This window comes from Lissotriton vulgaris, chromosome 9 (genome assembly GCF_964263255.1).
Source record: "Lissotriton vulgaris chromosome 9, aLisVul1.2, whole genome shotgun sequence".
In the NCBI taxonomy this organism is placed as follows: Eukaryota; Metazoa; Chordata; class Amphibia; order Caudata; family Salamandridae; genus Lissotriton; species Lissotriton vulgaris.
The window spans coordinates 387,454,096-387,470,982 of record NC_141697.1 but is presented as its reverse complement, the minus strand read 5'-3'; the positions used below and the strand labels follow the sequence as shown (position 1 = coordinate 387,470,982).

At 47.9% G+C, this 16,887-nt stretch overlaps 1 protein-coding gene across 2 annotated transcripts in view; it reads left to right on the top strand.

Moving 5' to 3' along the window:
• SETD3 (SET domain containing 3, actin N3(tau)-histidine methyltransferase) overlaps window positions 1–16,887 on the top strand; it is a 510,073-nt gene that overhangs the window by 477,997 nt on the left and 15,189 nt on the right. For both annotated transcript variants that reach the window (XM_086937753.1, XM_086937754.1), the window contains exons 11-12: window positions 13,151–13,236; window positions 14,427–14,587. In XM_086937753.1, coding sequence (XP_086793879.1) covers window positions 13,151–13,236; window positions 14,427–14,587 — 247 coding nt within the window. The remainder of the gene's footprint in view (window positions 1–13,150; window positions 13,237–14,426; window positions 14,588–16,887) is intronic.

Genomic DNA, 16,887 nt, shown 5'->3' with positions numbered 1-16,887 from the left:
GATGGAGTGCTTTTATTTAAATATGCATGTTAATCGCCGCTCGTGAAGGGGCTGCAATTAAGATGGATTCTTAAATAAAAGCACTCCATCTCCCCCGCAGCCTCGCGTTACTCTCAAAACAATACAGGTGCTTCAGAAAAATACATAACACAAAGGGCTACACGGAAACACTTTCCTCCGCCCCTATCGCCGCCGTCTCCTACCTTCTGGAAATGCCCGCTTTTCGCGCCGTGTGCCTTTTAAAAGCGGCGGCGGCGAATACTCCAGCGGGATGTGCCCTCTGTGCGCGCTCCACTCATGGGACTGCGCGCTCGGGGGTAGAGAAGTGCGCGCGCGCGCTGCCGCGCGGCTTCTTGGGAACAGTGTACAAGAATGTGCTTGTACGGTTTACATGATGGTCTACCTATTAGTTGTTACGACTTGTTTACTAGAAGCAGCATTTTGCCATTATCTTGGTCAAACCAAGCTTCTTTTTCAAGGATGTTTAACAAAATAAGAAATCTAATTTATTTTCTGGAAAGTAGCTTTTGTTTTGCCCATTGAATGTTTATCTTTCTCGAAGGCAAAATAGTTTTTGGAACCAATCTAGTTTACAGCCGAGATTTGTGCATCAGCTAGACACTTTGTTTCAGTGCTTTCTTCTCATATCCTTTGACTTTGGTATATCAGACCATTTACTGTCTGCATGCTAAAATAAAAAAAAATGAAAAGCTTAACCATTCTTTCAGATGGATAGATCTAACTGTGGATTCCTCACCTTTTGAATATCCACCATGTGCAGCATTCCACAGAAAAGTTTCTCCATAGCTCTCCCACGTCGAAGGGGACGCCCTAATACCACAGCTCTGCACACAACTCCACGTGACTTCATCAGAGCCATATCAAGACCTTGGCATGCTGATAGTGGTTGGTTCCCTTTTTTCCGTGCCGTCGACACAACAGTTTTTCCGGGGCTCTCCATATTGTGGGAGATTTCTTCCTTTTCTGTGGGAGATTTCTTCCTTTCCTGTTGGTGCAACATTGTTGCAAGTGAAGATGTCCCTCCGAGTAAGTAGGGATTTAAGCCCTGTAAGGAATGCAGCTGTCAAATGTCCATCACTGACCTGCACGAATATTGCCTTTCGTCTGATCATGATGTTGAAGCCTGCTCGTCATGTCAGATGAATCCAAAGACTTTAAAAGTAAGGGAGGCAAAGCTTTTTATGGCAAAGGCTAAAAAGCAGAAGAGAGGTCGTCTAAGGTCTCGGCCTCATAGGGGTCGCTGTCTTCTCATACTTTGAGTTCGTCCAAACAAGTTCAAGAAGTACATGGTTCTTGATGTTGCACTTCCAGGAATGGTTTGCTGAGGTTGGTGTCCCCAGGTCCGAAGACTCGGGAAGGGAGAGAGATTATGTCTGCGACTCCATCTTCATGAGTGCCTCCGGCGTCCTCTCTAGCTCCAAAGTCAGCAACTCCTACTCAATGGCCTCTGCCGGAGCCAGATTTGGATCCAGTGTCCCTCTACCGCATCCAGTGCTAGTGCCGACCATCCAGGAGAAGGAGTATCCAGCATTACCGACTCCTGGGGGTGATCCTTCCACCTTTTTAAATGCTAGTTTAAGCATTTATGCGAGGGCTGCAACTTCATCTGGTCTTCTGGCTGGCCCCATGGGTCAGCTTTCTTATTCCCTAGGAGACTTTCCGGCAGATTTCGAGCATGCTCCTTTTAAGGCTTTCATGCTGATGACTCCAGTGATCTTGCCTCCGCCAGCGCCGAGACATCCGAAGCTGTTGCTAGTGCAAGAAGGGCGAGAGTCTTTGATGCTGATTGATCCTTCATCTGCGCTGTCTGGATCCGAACCGGCACTGTTTCATCAGGATCTGACTCCACCGCCGCCTGAACAGCTGCCGGCATCATTGCCAAAGTCACCACAGATGCCAAAGATAAGATCTCGTAGAGGTGCTCAGAGGCTTTTAGAAGAAGAAAGGTATTTGTATGAGAATCAGGACGTTGAAGAAGGCGAGAATGTGGTCTTTGATTTAGATTTTGAAGAACTGGAAGTAGCAAGTCGCCTGGATACGTCCCCAAGAGGTAATTGTTATCTCTGAAAGGTATAGCATCACCTGAAGTCACATCTTATCACATTGTGATTAGAAAGGTGGCAGAAATGTTAGAGTTGCCTCTACCTTCTGCAGAGTTAAAGTCTTAACTTGTTGACTGAGGTGCTGCATACATCCATATCATCGTCTGAGCCACTGTTACCTTTTAATGAGGCTCTTACTACACCCGTTCATGCTATATGGCAAAAGCCTATGTCTTCGGCAGCGGTGTCCAGGTCTGTTGCCTGGTGGTACAAGCCAGCTTCAGGGGATCCAGTGTTTTTGTCAAAACACCCCACCCCTGAAAGCTTGTTGGCACAGGCTTCTTGTTCTACCAAACTATTGTGTGGTTATTTTCCCTCGACTCCAGCTGACAGGGAGTCTAAGAGGAGGGAGAAATCTGCCAAGAAAGCCTTCTCCACTGGAAGTACGGCTGTTCAACTACAAATGCTGTGTGTTTATTAGGGAGTTATGTACATGCTTTAGTTAATTTGGCTGGGGAGGTCATCTCAAAATTTCCTGGGGATATCCAGGGTCATTTTTTGGAGCTCCTGAATGATGCTGAAGCCGCTGCTCGCCAGCTGATACATCCGGGTCTGGACACTGCTGGTTCGGTGGCATTGGCAATGGATTCTTTTTGGCCACCAGGAGGCATGCCTGGTTGCAGGGGTTGGGCTTCTCGCCAGATGTACAGGCAATGTTGATGGATTTGTCCTTTGATGGGGCACAGTTGCTTGGTGCCAAGGCAGATTAATCGCTGCAAAGGTTCAAGGACAATAAGGCGACTGCGAGGTCCTTGGGTCTTCAGTCGCAAACTTAGGAATACAGGCAGCTCCGTAGGTTTCGAGGTTTCAGCCTTAACTTGTACTTTCATGGGAGAAGTTGGCAGCAGCAGTAGTAACAGCAGCAAGCCTCAAATCCCCTTTATAGGAGCTACGGGGGAAGAGGCAGCGGTCGTCAGCGTGGATCTGTCCATCAACTAGTCTCCTCCTCCTCTTCCACATTCGGTGTTGCAGGAAAGCAGCTCTAGCTTCACCATCTAAGAGTATGCTTTCCCAGGGGGAGGACAAGTGACCTGTTGTCTGCCTCACTGGAGGTATGTCACTACAGACTTCTGGGTTTTAGACATTCTAGAGAATGGGTATTCCCAACTCTTCCAGGAGTATCCCTTTGTTCCCCCCGACCCCGACAAGGGCTTTGTACAGAAGAGCTTCTTCTCCTCCTCCAGCAGGAGGTGCAAACGCTTCTTCAGATCCATGCAATATAGTTGGTTCCAGAGCAGGAACGGTGTCAGGGGTGTCATTCCGGATACATTTTCTGATTCCCAAAAAGGATGGTAGTTTACGGCCTATCCTCGTCCTCAGGATTTCCAACTTGTTCCTCAAGCAGGAAAAGTTCAAAATGCTGACTCTGACACAGGTACTTCTTGCACAGGAGAAAGGAGACTTTATGGTTCGATCAATTTGCAGGATGCATGTGTTCACATCCCTATTCTGTAATTGCATTGAAAGTATCTTTGTTTTACGGTGGGGTCTCAGCATTATCGGTTTGTGGTCCTCCTGTTCAGTGTTACTTCTGCGCCTCTGGTCTTCACAAAGGTGATGGTGGCAGATCTCAGAAGGTCGGGGATACCAGTATTTCCGCATCTGGACGACTGCCTGATCAAAGCCAAGTCGCCAGAGATGGTGTTGTGTCCTTTGCAGTTGACAGCACAACTGTTGTTCTGCTTGGGATTTTCAATAAATTTGCCCAAGTCTTACCTGGAACCCTCTCAGCGCAACCTGTTCATAGAGCAGTGCTGAACATTACAGTGAGTCGTGTCTTCCTTGCCTCCTCAGAGGATTTAGGACATTTAGGCAATGATTCCGCTGTTTCAGGACGGAGCTTTGGTTCCAGGCCTGAAGGTCTTGTGCCTGCTTGGTTTGTTAGCCTCGTGCATTCTGTTGGTCAGCCATGCACGCTGGCACATGGGGGCTCTTCAGTAGTGCCTCGGTCGGTAGTTTCAGCACAACATAGATCTCAAGGAGTTGGTCAAGAGCTCCAGAGACACTGTGGCAAATCTTCAATGGTGGAGTGTGTCCGGCAATCTGTCTCAAGGGATGCCGTTTCACCCTCCACATCCAGTGTCCACAGTAATAACGGATCCCTCCACTCTACTGTGGGGAGCTCCTTTGGGGTAGCTGGAGATCAAAGGTCTTTGATCTCCAGTGGAAAGATTATTGCATATTAATCTTCTGAAATTGTGGGCGATACATCTGGCTCTCAAGGCCTTCCTCCCTTCGCAGTCAGTCAGTTCAGGTCTGAACAGACAATACTACCACAATGTGGTATAAACAAACAGGTAAGAGTAGGGTTGTATCTTTTCTACAGAGAAGGTCTGCGACTGGTCCTGGGCTCAAGACCCTCAGAATTGCATCATCACAAATCACTTCGATGGAGTTCTGAATGTACGTGAGGACAGTCTCAGTCTGCATTGCTCAGGTGATCATGAGTGACGTCTCCATCTGAAAGTGGTTCAGCACTTTTTCGGGATGTGGTGGTTTCCTCATTTAGACCGGTTTGCCACTCACAGGAACACGCACTACCCATTGTACTGCAACCTCCACTGTTCGAGGCAGGGAGCATTGGGGTACAGGTTTCAATTGGACTGGGGCATCCAGCTGCTTTGTGTGTTTCCCCCATACTCATGATTCCTCCGGTTCTGAGGGAGATTCGCCAACACCGGGACCAAGTCATATTAATAGCCCTGGATTGGCCATGAAGGGTGAGGTACGCAGGTCTTCTTTACCTTTCATTTTGCCATCCGCTCAGTTTCCCTCTCAGGGCAGACCTCCTCTCGCAGTTGCAGGCACAGGATCTACATTCTCACCTCCAGAGGCTGCACCTTCATGCCTGGAGATTGAACGAGGCAACCGGAGTTCTTTCTCTCTCCCAATTGATGTGATGGATGTTATTTTATCTGCCAGAAGAGACTCCATCAAGACAGATTATCCTGGCAGATGGGCACAATTTGTGAAATGGTGTTGAGCGAAGTCAGTTGACCCTTTAAAGGCCTAATTGACGGATGTTTTAAGTTTTGCGATTTAACTGGCGCAGAAAGGTTGCAACGGTTAAAGGGCATTTGTCTGCCATATAAGCATTCTTTTGTTTGCCTGATCAACCTTCCGTTTTTAATTCCCCTATAGTTTTAAGGTTCATTAAAGGCTTACTAAAATATTTCCTCCCACTCTGTTTATTATGCTTCAGTGAGATCTTAATCTAGTGCTTACATTTCTTACGGGTTCTCCTTTTGAGCCCTTGCACAGTTGCCCGTTGAGGTTTCTTACTTTTAAAACAATGTTTTTAGTAGTGATTACCTCTGCTAGGAGGGTGAGTGAGATACAGGCTCTTTGTATTAGGCGTCTTTTCACTATCTTTCATGCAGATAAGTTGGTGCTTAGAGCCAAAGCTGCTTTCCTGCCAAAGGTGGTCACCCTATTCCACTTGGGACTTTTTATTACTTTGCCTACTTTTCACCCTCCCCTGCATCCATCAAAGGCGGAGGGGAGGATACATTCTTTGGACCCTAAGAGGGCTGTCAGCTTCTATATAGACAGAACTTGTGAGTTCAGATTGGACGACCAGCTGTTTGTTGGATATGTGGGGAAAAATGAGAGGGAATGCAGTAAGCAAGAGGACTTTGTCCCACTGGCTAAGAAGGAGGTGCCTGAAGGTTTTCAAGCTCATTTTACTAGGGCGAAGTCTTCTGCTTTGTCTACACGCGTCCCTGTTGACATTTGCAAAGCCGCAACTTGGGCCTCCCTCCACACTTTATTGAAGCATTATTGGAATGAGGAGGGACAGCCATTTTGCTTGCTCTGTTTTACAGGATTTTACGGTATACCCAGGCAGGCACCCACCTCCATGTGCGGGACTGCTTAGGGATGCTATTCAAAGGTGAGGAATCCACAGGTTGATGTATCCATCTGAAGAACAAGTAACTTGCCTTCGATAACGCTTTTTCTGGTGGATACAGTATCCACCTGTGGATTCCTCACTGAGCTACTCGTCTCCCCGTTGCCTGTCTGTGCATACCAAACATAGGTTTGGTTATAGTTCATGTATGATGTATCTAATAAGGAATACTATGAAACTCATGGTTATATACAATTTAAATGCATTTAAGTTATGTTTATAAATGTATGAGGTTGTGCTGGCATATGCTGTATACAATGTATGGTTCGAGGCATGTGGGCTGCTGAATTCATATCTGTGCATAGTCCGCCACCTAGTGTTGGGTCCGGATGATTGCACATTGTTGTCCTGGAAGAGTCTTCGAAGTATCACGAGATAGGTGGCTCCTCCCCTGGACTACAGTGCGCATGGGCATCGCCTCCATCCCCAGATTGTTTTTTTCCGCCATAGGGTTCGGATGTGTTTTCGGTTCCCTCCTTCGGAACCGATAGTTGTTCGATTTTACTTGAGACCAAAAGGTCTTTAGGCTGGGCGTCGGTATTGTTGCGTTCGGGTTTTCTTACTGACTCTCAGCTCCAATCTCCTACTGCCCTTCCACGTGCTTCGACGCGGACGGGCCTACACTACCACTTTTACTATGGAGCGGACTCCATTCAAGAAGTGTCCGCTGTGTCACTCAAAATATTCGCACCTCGACGTGCACCCCGTGTGCAACACATGCTTGTCACCGGATCACCGTGAAGACACCTGCATGGCGTGTTCAAAGTTTAGGAGTAAGAAAACTTTGAAGATTCGCCGGGCTAATCGACTCCAGGCACAGTTGTCGGCTTCGGCGCCCCCGCCTGATGACATCTTTCAGGAATCGATCGAGGAAGGGGACAGCGTACAAAAGTCGGACTCTGAACCCGCGTCCGAGGAAGAAACCTACGACGCGGATGAGGAAACCTGCGACGAGGTCTCCGGTGAGGTAGGGGACGACGAACTGATTTGTGCCACGATGGAGGATAGCTCTGAAGAAGAGCTTCCCCAACCGGACTCCGGGGTTGCCCCCCGTCATACGGCCCAGGTCGAGGGATCGCCTTCGGGCCTTACCCAAGATCTTACTATGAGTCCTACGTCCCCGCCTCCGGGCCCGGTCACGGACATTTCTAACAAGAAACCGAAAGTGAAGCCAACTGGTCCCGCACCCTCGGATGCGAAACCGAAACCGAAAGTGGCGTTGGTAAAGAAGGTTCTGGAGGCGTCAACTTCCAAGACAACCAAAATGGCCGAATCGAAGAGCCACGCCAAAATGGCCGACCACAAAAGCCGCGCCAAAATGGCCGACTCGAAGCCCTCTGGGTCGGCGCCGAAGGTGAAGGCATCCGACGCGGCTGCGTCGGCACCGAAAGGGGTCGCGGACCCGAAACAGGCTTCGAAGAAGCGTCACGCTGATGGTGCGCCGGCCCATGGGGCGTCGGCACCGAAGAAAAGGCCTACCGGCGACCGGACTCTCGGAGACGAAGAGTCGCTCGCGACGGTTCAGCCCTCGGCATCCCTTACTAAGAAGGTGGGAGAATCCTTGAAGCGGATCCAACAGTCCACTGTTGTTCCCAGCCAGGACACTGTAGTGCCTAGGCCCACGCCGAAGCCTGCCAAGGAACAAACGCCAATCCGTTTTACCCTTCCTCCCAAGTCGGCGCCGAAGGCCTTCGCGCCTAAGCAGAGCGGACACTCTCAGGAAGTATTGACGCCGAAAGCTGCCTTGGTGGTGTCGAAGCTTCGGCTCCAACCGCTCGCGGTGGAGGAACGTCGGGAGGTGACCATCTACGCCAACACCGGAAAATTGTCGCTCCTCAAACGAAAAATTACGTCGGAGCCCCCATTGGAACCCTTTAGGATTCCGCTTAAAAACAAAACGTACTCTGCGGACTCTTCGGCTCTGATGGAACCCCTGTCTCCACAAGCCATGGAGCACTCGCCGGCCCATTCCCCAGTGCCTGGTGTGGACGAGGAGGACGATGAGTACAACTATCCTGCGTACTCGGATCCGGAAGAGGAGCAGGTGCCCTGGACAGCAGGAGGCGACATGGACGACCCGCAGTCAGGCCAGGACACTCAACTTTTCGCCGCAAAGACGTCGCCGACAGAGGACTCGGCGGCGTTTAATGCATTAATAGAGAGGGCAGCAGCGAACCATGACGTCGAACTGCACTCAGACCCTGTGGATGCGGACTTCCTGGTCGACACCTTCTCGGTAGCCGAAAAGCAAGTCAAGACGCTACCAATGCTCAAAGGGGTGCTGAAGCATGCACAGGAAGTATTCAAGGAGCCCACCCGGGCGAGGGTGGTCAATCCTCGCATCGACAGAAAGTATAAGGCGGCGCCCACGGATCCCACGTATATTAAGGGACATTTGCCATTGGACTCCCTGGTGGTGTCCAACGCTCGGAAGAGGGCGAATTCGCAGACTACTGGTGATGCTCCTCCCCCAGACAAAGAGTCAAAAATCTTTGAGGCATCAGGCAAACGCATTGCTGCACAGGCAGCAAACATCTGGAGGATCTCTAACACTCAAGCCCTGCTTGCTCGTTATGATAGGGCCCATTATGACACATTAGAGGCCATCCTGCAACACTTGCCTGACCAATACAAGGAGGCGGGGGAGATGCTCATTCAGGAGGGTAAACTTATTACTAATGCATCCATCAAATGTGCCCTAGATGTGGCAGACACTGCCTCCAGGGCTATCAATACAAGTGTGTTACTTAGACGCCATGCCTGGCTTCGGATTTCTGGGTTCAAACCCGACATACAAACCACAATACTGGGTCAAACAGTGAATCCTGACCATCTGTTCGGCCCTGAGGTGGATGCCTCCCTAGAAAAGATGAAGAAAGACACCGAAACTGCCAAGTCTATGGGGGCTTTACAAAGTCAGCAGTTTCGGGGTGGTTCCTTTCGCCGCTCCAATTCAAGAGGCACCTCAAGAGGTCAGGCATCCCAGTCCACGCAATACTACAAGGGTAACACCCAGTCCTCGTATAACAACAACAAGGGCAGGGGTGGCTACAGAGGCAATAATATCAAAGGCAGGGGACGTGGAAACAATGCCTCCAGGTCCACCGCCTCCAACAAGCAGTGACGCCTTGTCACTTCCCCCCGATCACACGACACCTGTCGGGGGGAGACTCCAGCAGTTCCTGCCGGCGTGGAGGTCCATCACCACGGACAGGTGGGTGAGGTCTCTTATCCAGTACGGGTACTGTCTAGAACTTACGTCCATTCCACCGGACATACCGCCAAGGAGCCGTGCTATGTCCGACGAGCACTTGACCTTGTTGCAGCAAGAAGTACTGGTCATGCTGCAAAAAGGGGCGATAGAGCTCGTTCCATTGCAAGAACGGGGAACAGGGGTTTACTCCCTGTATTTTCTAATCCCCAAAAAGGACGGATCACTCAGGCCGATCCTGGACCTCAGGCCCCTGAACTGGTACATCAACTCAGAGCACTTCCATATGCTCACATTGCAGCAGGTGCTTCCCCTGCTTCAACGGGGGGACTTCCTTGCAACGCTGGATCTGAAGGATGCCTATTTCCATATTCCCCTGCATCCTTCACACAGAAAGTATCTCAGATTCAAGATCTTAGACCAGCATTACCAGTTCAGAGTCCTGCCGTTCGGGGTCACCACGGCACCAAGAGTTTTCACCAAATGCCTAGCGACTGTAGCAGCGCATCTCCGTCGCCAGCACGTCCATGTCTTTCCATACCTAGACGACTGGCTTATTCAGGCAAAGACGGAACAGCAGTGCGTAGACCACGTGTCACGCACCATTCACCTCCTGCACGATCTGGGATTCTCTCTGAACTACCCAAAGTCCCATCTCCAGCCCGCCCACGTGCGACAGTATCTGGGCGCGACGATCAACACTCTGGCGGCCACTGCGCAGCCGAGTTCAGTGAGAATCGCCGGTATCCAGGCGCTGATCCAACGATTCAGACCCCAGACCTCGCTTCCAGCGAGGGTGTTCATGCAGTTGATAGGCATGATGGCCTCCTGCATCTCCATTGTCCCGCACGCGAGACTACATATGCGTCCGCTTCAGGAGTGCCTGGCACGTCAGTGGACTCAGGCTCATGGGCAACTGACAGACCTAGTGTTGGTGAGCGGTCGGGCGTACAACTCTCTGCATTGGTGGAATCCACAAAACCTTTGCAAGGGCCGACCATTCCAAGAGCCTGTCCCACAGATCATCCTGACAACGGACGCCTCTCTCCAGGGATGGGGAGCGCATGTACTCCATTACACGGTGCAGGGACTATGGACACTTCAGCAAAGGAAGATGCACATCAATGTGTTGGAACTGATGGCAATCTTCATGGCCTTAAAGGCGTTCAAAGTACATTTGTGCAACAAGGTCGTGTTGATCCGGACGGACAACATGACGGCCATGTACTACATCCAGAAGCAAGGGGGAACACACTCTCCACAGCTGTCTCATCTGGCTCAGAGCATGTGGAAGTGGGCCATTCAGAGGAACATCTTCCTCATGGCAGAACATCTCCCAGGCAAGGACAACCAGATGGCGGATCTGCTCAGCAGACACAGCCATCAGATGCACGAGTGGGAGTTACATCCATCAGTACTCCAACCGTACTTCCAAAGGTGGGGTCATCCAGAGATAGACCTGTTCGCCACAAAGGAGAACGCAAAATGCCAAAGCTTCGCCGCCAGGTTCCCACACCCCCAATCACAGGGCAATGCGATGTGGATGAACTGGTCAGGCAGATTTGCGTACGCTTTTCCCCCAGCACCTCTGATACCGCTGGTGGCACGCAAGCTCAGGCAACACTCGATGACGCTCATCCTGGTTGCTCCAACATGGGCTCGCCAACCATGGTACACCACGTTTCTGGAACTCTCCGTGGTACCGCATCAACGGCTTCATCTCACTCCCAGCCTTTTGACGCAGAGCCATGGCGACATTCAGCACCCAGATCCGCAACAGCTCAACCTGGCGATCTGGCTCCTGAAGTCCTAGAGTTTGGCTACCTCGATCTTCCTCCCGACTGCATGGACATCATTCGGGAGGCGAGAAAGCCCACTACTAGAGCTTGTTATGCGGCTAAATGGAAGAGGTTTGTCGTCTACTGCGTGGAGCACAGCATTGACCCGCTAGACGCTTCCATTCAAAACATCATATGCTACCTCTTTCACCTGTATCGGTGTAATCTTGCCTACTCTTCCATCCGCATTCACCTGTCGGCTATGGCAGCATACCTCCAAAATAGGCAACACCTGTCACTCTTTAAGGTCCCTGCTATCAAAGCTTTTCTGGAAGGACTCAAAAGAGTCATTCCACCAAGGACTCCACCAGCTCCGGAATGGAACCTCAATGTGGTTCTTACAAGGCTGATGGGTCCCCCCTTTGAGCCACTACACTCTTGCGAACTGCAGTTTCTGACCTGTAAGGTGGCTTTCTTAGTAGCAATCACATCGCTACGGAGGGTTAGCGAACTGCAGGCGCTCACCATCCAAGAACCTTTCTTCCAGGTACATGCCAACAGGGTGGTGCTCCGCACTAACCCTAAATTCTTACCCAAAGTGGTCTCACAGTTTCACATAAACCAAACTATTGAATTGCCGGTGTTCTTCCAAAACCCAGAGACGCTGGCGGAGCGGATGCTCCACACTCTTGATGTGAAGAGGGCCTTGATGTATTATGTGGACAGGACAAAAGATTTCCGCAAAACCAAACAACTTTTTGTTGCTTTTGCCACTCAACACAAGGGAAATGCAATCTCCAAAGCAGGAATAGCTAGATGGATAGTAAAGTGCATTCAGATCTGCTACGCTAAAGCAAAGCGCACTCTCACTATACCACCGAGGGCCCACTCCACTAGGAAGTTGGGGGCCTCTATGGCGTTCTTAGGTAACATTCCCTTAGAAGACATCTGTAGAGCAGCCACATGGTCTACCACTCATACTTTCACTAAGCACTACTGTGTAGACGTGCATTCAAAACAACAGGCAGCTGTTGGTCAGGCTGTTCTAAAAACACTTTTTCAGACTGCTGCAGCTGGCACGGGCGGCCGCCGCTAATGGAGGGACTGCTATGTATTCTATGCACAGATATGAATTCAGCAGCCCACATGCCTCGAACTGCAAATGCTACTTACCAGTATGCATCTGTTCTTGGCATGTAGGGCTGCTGACATTCATATCGCCCACCCTCCTCCCCGGCGCCTGTTGCAGCTGCAGTATGTATTCATATACAAACATATGCTCATAGCATGGTCATCACTCACTTCTTCACTCCATCTCTGCCTATGGCTAAAAACAATCTGGGGATGGAGGCGATGCCCATGCGCACTGTAGTCCAGGGGAGGAGCCACCTATCTCGTGATACTTCGAAGACTCTTCCAGGACAACAATGTGCAATCATCCGGACCCAACACTAGGTGGCGGACTATGCACAGATATGAATGTCAGCAGCCCTACATGCCAAGAACAGATGCATACTGGTAAGTAGCATTTGCATTTTGGCGTATACATTGTTGGTGCAGCTGTTGCCTCAACAGCATGGAAAAGTCTGTGGATACGGACGTCAGCACACCGTCAAGGTCCTCTTATGGCTCTGATAACGTCATGCGGAGTTGCATGCAGAGCTGTGGTATTATGACTTCTTCGTGGACTAGAAAAAGCTATGGACAAAAGTTTCTGGGGAATGCTCAGCATGGAGGATAGGGCTAAGGTGAAGAATTCACAAGTATACAACGTATCCACCTGAATAAACGTTACCAAAAGTAAGTAACTTGTTCATTTAGACAGGGCTAGCATTTTAATATTGATTGCTGCTTTTTTATTTTCTCTCATTTACCTATTAAAGATTTTAAACATTGCAGATATGTTCAGTTTTTACTTTTTTAAGCTTGCTTTGTGTAATGCTTAAAGAAATGGGTCAGATTGTTGCTGAAAAGAAGCATTGTTCTCTCAGACATTAGTGTCTGTTTTCCTAATATTTCCTTAAGTTTAAATCTATTTTGGTGCCTTGTTAAAGCACAACGCCTGAGGTCAAGATCCCTTAACGACTGTTATAATTAAAGCACCAACCTAACTGTTTCTTTTTGTCAGATCCAGCGTATTTGCACTGCATATCACTGAGCCGCCTATCTCTGCCCAGCTGCTGGCGTTCCTTCGGGTATTCTGCATGAATGAAGGTAAATTCTTAAGATTCAAGTGTCTTGGGGAAGAGAAGTGGTAGTAAAGTACCAGATGATTGAGAAAGCCATATTAATCTTTTTTTGTGTAAAAGCTTAATATAAGGATTCACTTTATTAAAAAAAACAGGTTTGTTAAAGAATGTAGATGTTTGCAAAACATGTTGGGCTCTGTCTCCAATTAATCACCTTCGGATTCGATGTTTGTGGCACTTTGACTGGAGACAAGCCCGCTGTTTTAACAGAGTTGGTACTAGATAGTTATTTGGGAGACGGATAAAAGATTAAGGGCTGACTCTATGGCAGTGCAGAGTGACGAAAGGTCTGCTGAACATATTTACGAGTTAAAGGTTGAGGGAAAATGTACTATTTCTAATTGTTTCCTGTAGAAATGCAATTAAAACAAGCATTTGCAATGCAAACGGTCTCGGCTTTGGGACCTTAAATGTATTTAGCTATGCAACACATTAGCCTGGGTACTGAAACATCTAATGCTCTTTAACATGGAGGGAAAGTAAGCAACAAACTGCGTGACATACCAGGTATGGGAACATGGAGAGAGATATTGTCTAACAACAGGAAATGGTATAGTGCAAAGCTCTGTTTTTAATATAAAATCAGGGCCTTCGGTGGTCATATCACTGAAAATACAAGATTTTTAAAAATATTATTGTCTAGGGGTGCTTGTGGAAGACTATTTTTATGGACTGGAATCGAGAGGATGCAAAAGTGAGTCTGGTATTTTACTGACCTCTGCTGGTCGTTTTCTATCAAAACAGTTAAATAGAGGCAGTTGAACAGAAAAAAGTCCCTAAGCGGAAACAGACCAGTCCTAAGGCTGATCTCCAGAGCCCATAAAGTACGTACACATATAAGTATATACGAAAGTCTACATACAAGAGGTCTTGAATGCTCGACCTAAAAATCTAGATGGATTGTGGATGCACACAACAGAAAAAACAAACCTTCTCATATATATGTGCAACAGTGGCACAGTCCAATGAGTACAATTTCCTTTTCAACTTTTACAAATCTAGTGTGCAGTAATTGCAATACATGTGTAAAAGTATCCAACTGGAAAGGTGTGCATATGAGTTATAATTGTGTTGGGTTTTTAAATGTTTATTTTATACGTTTTCCTGTACTAGTGCCTCTTGTGTAAGAGATGTTGGCATTTTCTTTTTTGACAGATGAACTCAAAGAACACTTACTTGGAGAGCACGCTATTGATAAAATCTTCACACTGGGCAATTCTGAGTTTCCTGTCAGCTGGGACAACGAAGTCAAACTTTGGACATTTCTTGAAGCAAGAGCATCTCTTCTTTTGAAAACATATAAAACAAGTGCTGAGGTAACCATTTTAGGACACATTAATATTTCGACGGCTCCAGGGCACGGCACGTAGTTGTGTTTATGCCTACGGACAATCCCAAAACTATTTATATGGTGACATGTGGAACATGATGCTAACGTAAACGTATTTAACTACAAAGCAGCAGCAAAAGGTTATGGAGGACTGCTTCCAAATTCTTCCGGAAATGTAGTAGCGAGAATAGGGCTGTGACAGAGCCGTAGAGCAGGCCAGAGAAAGACTGAAGGCTGGTCTTGGCGTCTTCAAGTTCTTAATGTTTTATAATTCATGAATTAATGTTGAAAGGCAGGCGATTTTATTATGCATGCCAGTCCTTTGGAAGCAGTTTTTGGATTTTGGCATTATTCCGTTCACTTCTCACGATGTACTTGAATGTGGCACTCATATTAACGTTTGCAAAACATTTAAATCCCCTGGTGTCACTTTGCTGTTGCGCTACAGCCTGTAGCAGATGTTTTTGTGTAGTAAAAGGCGTCTTAAATTTCATCATTCATTAAAATCATAATGAGTATTTGCAAAAAGTGTGCCAAAAAATGAAGCAGTCTTCTATTTGCCTGAAAAATACAATTGTGTTATGGCACCCCAAGATATTAAGGTCTCCTATCACCACTCTATCTTTTTCTAATTCTATCAAATTTGGTCCAGATCAGACGTCTGGTGGGCTGGCAGCCGGGTGGGTTTTGTGAAGTAAAGTACCTAAAAGAACATTGAAAGTCTTTGTTACTGGGCCACCTATATGCAGTGTGTGTATTTCCCGATCTCGCAATTGTCTAACCTAACTGTGCTTGAGAGAAGGGAAATATTGTTAGACCTCTTCGTGTTATTTGGGTAGTCTCTTCTGATAAGCAGCCAGAATGGGGCTCCTTCCGTTAAGCTGCAGACCTATACGTTTTTATTTTAAGAAGTCCGTAAATTAGCACAAATAAGGATTTTGTTGCGACTAAAAATTCTCCATAAGCTTCAAATTCTTGTTTTAGACACCACAATTGTTCCAAAAGTCTCTTGTCTATTGCTTTAGATGCACCTTTTATTTATTGGCGAAAATGTTGCCTTTTCAAAAGATACTACAAAAGAAACAATACTGTCGATTGAATCATTTCTAAATGATTGCTAAAATAATATCTGAAACTCAAAGCAAGAAATACATATTATTTGTAAAATAACATAATGAAAAGATCAGATAAGAGCACCAGAATAAAAGCTTTCAGTAAAGAGACAGCATAAAGGAATAAGAACTCTAAAAGAGTAGGGAAGACGCAGCGCGACCGGCTACAGTTTGTAAAGCTGAACCACAACCACCAGGAGGCTGCGGCAGGACACGGCAGGCAAGCGGCCCCTCCCCCTTGATACCGGGGGTGATTTAGCCAGCTATTATTTCCGGGCCAAGCCCGGGCCAAGGACGGGCCCGTTTGAGCCCGTTCGAGAACGGCTCGAGGTCGGGACGGGGCCACCCTCTAACATAGTCTAGCCAAGGTTAGTACTCAATTGTTACTTGGGGCCCTCCTCGGATTTGTAACTTGTACCCTGGTAAACTTTTTCACGAGGGTTTTTGTCACTGGAACATTATACTGAAGGCAGATTACATACATTGACAAAATGGCTGCTAAGGCAGTGAAAGGAGGGAAAACGACAACTACTGGCACAATTATGGGAACGCCGGATCAATTTATTATACAGGCTTCGTCAATCTTGGCTCATGAAATAGACCGCACAGAAAAAAGACTGTCACTGGACCCTGCTTTTAATAAAAGGTCTTCAATAGGAAGGCTGGCTCAGGTGGTGTCCCCTACCCCCATCCCAGGCCTTGATGTTCCCCTAAGTGAAGGTGTTGGGTGGACCACGGGGTTCATCCTGTTCAAGTCCATTCTGTCCAAAGGGATCTCAATTGCCCAAGCACTGCCCAAGGTAACACGTCTGAAGTTCGAACTGGTTTCCCTGAATGTAGCATCCTGTCCGACCCCTCGGAGAGTACTGTAAGGGCTAGACCCACACGTGGCGCAAAATCTGGGCTACCAATACTAATACCGGTTACCAAAAGGAAACGTGGAGGTGCAGCTCATAAGGGCAGAAAAGCTAAAGTTAAGAAGCCAAATGCTTTTGTAGAAGCTCCTGGGGTAACATTGACACCACCAAATAACCGTGCAGAGGATTTGACTCCGACAGCTGTTGTGGTGGATCCAGTGATGCCACCTAGGACAGACTCTCCATTGGAATGGAGCCAGGACATGTGGGATAACCTTGAGCAGCTTTTTTATAGGTTGAAAAGGGGGTTTTGGGAG